Source organism: Monopterus albus, unplaced genomic scaffold, assembly GCF_001952655.1.
Source record: "Monopterus albus unplaced genomic scaffold, M_albus_1.0 scaffold21.1, whole genome shotgun sequence".
Classification (NCBI taxonomy): Eukaryota; Metazoa; Chordata; class Actinopteri; order Synbranchiformes; family Synbranchidae; genus Monopterus; species Monopterus albus.
Window position 1 is genome coordinate 102,037 of NW_018127901.1, and position 4,138 is coordinate 106,174.

Genomic DNA, 4,138 nt, shown 5'->3' on the forward strand with positions numbered 1-4,138 from the left:
GACCCTGGTCCACCGGTGCTGAGGCGTCACTCCTCGTCAGATATCTCCAAGCAGAAGTTCGGCACGATGCCGCTCGTCCCCATCCAAGGAGATGAGAGCAACAGCAGCATGCTGTCGGCCAATCAGACACTGGTCAGGCTCTGGGTTTTTGTCCTAAGCTGATATGCAAGTCTGTTTCCTCAGAGATGAAATGTCAGGAATGATGACAATGAAACAAATACTCACACTGAGCCAGAACTCTAAGTTAAGATTATGAGTGTAGATTCCCCCTTTATCCTGTTACACAGTTTTATATATTCATTATATTCATGATGTGCAGAGTTATACTTATCCTACAGTCATTCAAGCTTTTTGTTTGCTTTTCTCTGCAGAGAAAATTACATGACAGAAGGACTCTCTCCATGTACTTTGTGAGTATTTTCCACTTTAACTTGGTAATTTTAATTATTTTTGCTTTTATTTTGTACTCTGAGTATTTTGTGCTCAGTACTTTGTGTTTTGTGATTAGTATGTATTTTGTGTGGAAATATGGGGTTTTGTAGTTTTTCCCAGGGCTGATGTTACAGTAACTGTCTCTGTACGTCCAGCCCATGAAGGTGCAGCAGGACTCGTTTGAGGAGCGTTCAGAGTCTCCCAACCTCCCGGAGCCGCTCTATGAGGAGGTCGGGGACTTCGGCCTGCAGGTCCTCAAATCTCTGGAGACCAGCTTCCTGACCAGCAGGGCCGCAGAGACCCAGGAGGTCCTGGACCACTCGCCGCTCAGACTGGTTCCTGTGGAAACTGGACATCTGGATCACATGAATGTCCCCATCCAGGTCCAGGGAGCTGGTGGCTCGGTGGAGACTCTGGAGCAGAGCGGAGGCAGCAGTGAAGGAGGTGAGGGAGAAGCAGACCACAGCTCCCCAGACTCTAACGTCCCCCAGCAGCCTGCACCGAGGAGGAGGCATCCGCTGCAGGGGGTCTGTAATCCGTCACAAGAGCTCCTCCTGCAGGAGTTGTCATCTGCTTTCACCAAGAAGACTGAGGAGGAGGAGGAGGATGAAGAGGAGAGGCCATATGATGTCTGAGAAACAAGACTGCGGGGGAGGTGGATGAAGAGGAGGAGAAGCTCAGAGAAAAAGTTTCAAGGCTGATGTTGCAAAGTCAAAATGAAAGAGGAAACGGAGATGGAGAGCCTTCAGGGAGGAGAGGATGGAGCAGTGACCACTGTGATTGGCTGAGGTCCCCTGACTCACCTGAACAGTTTGATATTGGTTCGTTACTGAATGACTGGAGGAGCAGACAGGTGGTTTTAAGCGGATGAGCAGGCTGAAGCTGATGGTGCCAGTACATTCTCTTTTTATTTTTTTTAAAGCCAAATAACAGAGTTCAGTGCTTTCTTCTCTGAAACTAACATGTCTTCAACAGCATGTGCTGTATCAATTCCTGTAAGTATAAACTGATAGCATGAGTTTATTTCTAGTACTGTAATTGCAAAAACAGTATTTCATAATGGTTAAAGTACATACTGTGTGCAGCCAGGAACACACTGCTGCCGACGTCTGTCAGCAGAAATGGGGATGTCTTCTTTTTTATCATCCACGTTCCTCCCCCTTATTAAAACCTGCTGCCTACATTACCCACAGTGCACCTGGACGTCAGACAGTTGGGTGGGGGATCATGGTGTGTTTTGCTAGTAGCTTCATATATGTTTCCTGCAGCAGCTGCAGAGCTCTGGTCACTTCTTTCTTTCTGTGTAGTCCTCAGACATGATGACACCGTCTCATGTGAGATCACCTGAGGACACGTACTCGACTTAACACACTGAAGATTTTATACTGCTGTCATTACATAAGCATAAAACCCAGAGGGAGAAGGGAACTATATTGATCGAAGTTGCTCAGTTGAACTGGCCATTGAGTTTCTTCTTCCCATGTCCAGCGGTCACAACATGCCCCTCCATGTGCAGTGTGCCTGTGTCCCCCTGGTGAACCCCAGTGCTCCCTCTCTGTTGGCTCTGGGTTTGGTCTCCACCACCACCTCTGGTTGTGGAGCTGCTAATTGCTGCACTGTGTTCGCCAGCTGGTCTCTGACCAGCTCTGTCTGCCGTTTGCTGCCAGCAGGTCATAGACAGCGGCTGTTTAGAGCGTCTGCTCTGAGAACAGCTGCTTCCTGCTGCGGCCCTGGGCCGCACTGTGAGAGCGGTGACAGTGAACCAGGACGGTGACATTGTGGTCCGGCTCTAAACGCTGAGCCGAGACTCGCTGTGAAGCTGCGTGAAGCCGAGAAGCTGCACAGTCAGCTGATCAGTCACTACCACATGCACCTGAGCTTTAAACACTGGTGTCACATTGTGTTATACACCCTTATTACTAAAACACATTATCACCACTTCAGGCAGATGTCTCTCAGAGAGCTGTCAGTACAGTATGCAGGCCTGGTGCACCTGTTAAAGGTTTTTGGGTCATCGGGCCTGATCCTGGGTTAAAAACAAAATCATCAGGAGTTGGATGCAGCTCAGAAGAAGGTTAGGTGAATATTCTGTATTCTAAAGACACCAAGTGTAAAATACTCTGTGTGAAATGTCCACACCGATGACATGACTGACATCTGTGTAGAAAATGTGTACATGTACATTACATAAGCTCGATGTAAAACTGCTAACATGAGTGTGGATGAAGTTTTTTTTATTTTATTTAAACCTGTGTAAATAAAATAAAAAACTGGTTTTAATGGTGACACACAATAAAGAGCCAGAATTTGATTTGTGATGTTGAATTAAAAGATTGTGTTGTCACTCGTGTTTAATACCAGAAACATGCATGTGTTCACACTGGTGGAGTTGATTTAACCATTTCTCCAGCAGGAGCTGCTCTGGCTCGCTGGATTTTATTAAGTATGCCACAGCCTCTTCGCATGTTAATTTATTTTAAAGCTATTAAAGTTCCTGTTTTTAACTTTTTAAACTGTGACGGGATGTGATGAGATTTCACTGCAAAAAGCACAAAGTTAACATTTGCATTAACATGTAACTTCAATACGAAGAAGAAAGAAGGAGAAATAAAATGTATCCAAAAGTAAAATCAGCATTTCACTGTGAAATGTGTTGGGAGCAGAGGTGGAGAGTCTCCAGATTGTTCACCAGTCCTCCCATATCACAGCCTAAATGGTCCCAGTCTGTCTTTAACTGTGGTCTGTTTCACCATGTGTGTATTCAGTATCTGTGTTGTACATTCCTCTCTGAAGCTGTTTCTCTCCTGACTGTTCTGGAAAGTGGACCATGTTAAAATATCTGCTTTGTTTCCTGAATCCTCTGGAACGAGGAGGGTTACTTCCTTCAATAAAACTGCAGCGTGCTCACGTGTACTGAAAACACACTGATGAACACAGATCACGCCCTGAGTCTTGTTTCTGTGGATTTGAACAGGCTGAGGATGAGTTTTGCCTCCTACAGTTACACACAACCTAAACATGCTGGATTTGCAAAGGTGCTTCGTGTTAGACTGTTTTAATTTGGTGGCACAATGATCTGGGTGCCACACATGTGAAGCGTCTCCCCTTTTCGTAAATTCATTGTTTTACTCTGGCCTGTACACCACGAAGGGGTTAATGTGTTACTGTATTCCATAATGTGTAGGAACCTTTGACAGATTGCTGTGTTCCTCTTCGTGCAGTAACCATACTCACTTCCTGTTTTATGTGTCGGCACCGTGTTGTGCTTGCTTCCAGATTGTTTGAGGATTAAGCTCATTATTTTCTAGGTTTATCAGAATTTTTTGAGTGACGACCTACACCTGTACTACTTAGCTCCTGTGTTACAGACATTCTTGCTAATTACCAAATTTAACTTGCTACATTAGGTGGGCTAGCTTGGAAGCTACCTAAGCTAGTAGCTTGGAAGCTAGCTAAGATAGTAGCTTAATCCAGAGCAATGGCTTCCCCCTCTTCCTCTCCTCTTTCTCTTGCTCAGAGTGTCACATGTTCAGTTATTCCTCTGCCTCCTTTAGCGATAATGGTACTTGTAATAAATGTCAGATTCTAGCAGCATTGGAGGCGAGGCTCACAGACTTAGAAGTGTGGCTTCACACCATGGAGAACAGCCCAGCTAGCTATGCCCAGGTAGCCGGTGTGGAGCATCCTAGACGTAGCTTAGCCCCAG

At 45.6% G+C, this 4,138-nt stretch overlaps 1 protein-coding gene across 1 annotated transcript in view; it reads left to right on the forward strand.

The window, feature by feature from the left end:
- The window catches only part of arap3 (ArfGAP with RhoGAP domain, ankyrin repeat and PH domain 3), a 34,796-nt gene extending 31,647 nt beyond the window's left edge, over nucleotides 1-3,149 (forward strand). The window contains exons 33-35 of the mRNA XM_020594098.1: nucleotides 1-132; nucleotides 372-410; nucleotides 588-3,149. The exon at nucleotides 1-132 is cut by the window's left edge and continues 6 nt beyond it. Coding sequence (XP_020449754.1) covers nucleotides 1-132; nucleotides 372-410; nucleotides 588-1,067 — 651 coding nt within the window. The 3' untranslated portion in view covers nucleotides 1,068-3,149. The remainder of the gene's footprint in view (nucleotides 133-371; nucleotides 411-587) is intronic.
- The last annotated feature ends 989 nt before the right edge of the window (nucleotides 3,150-4,138 follow it).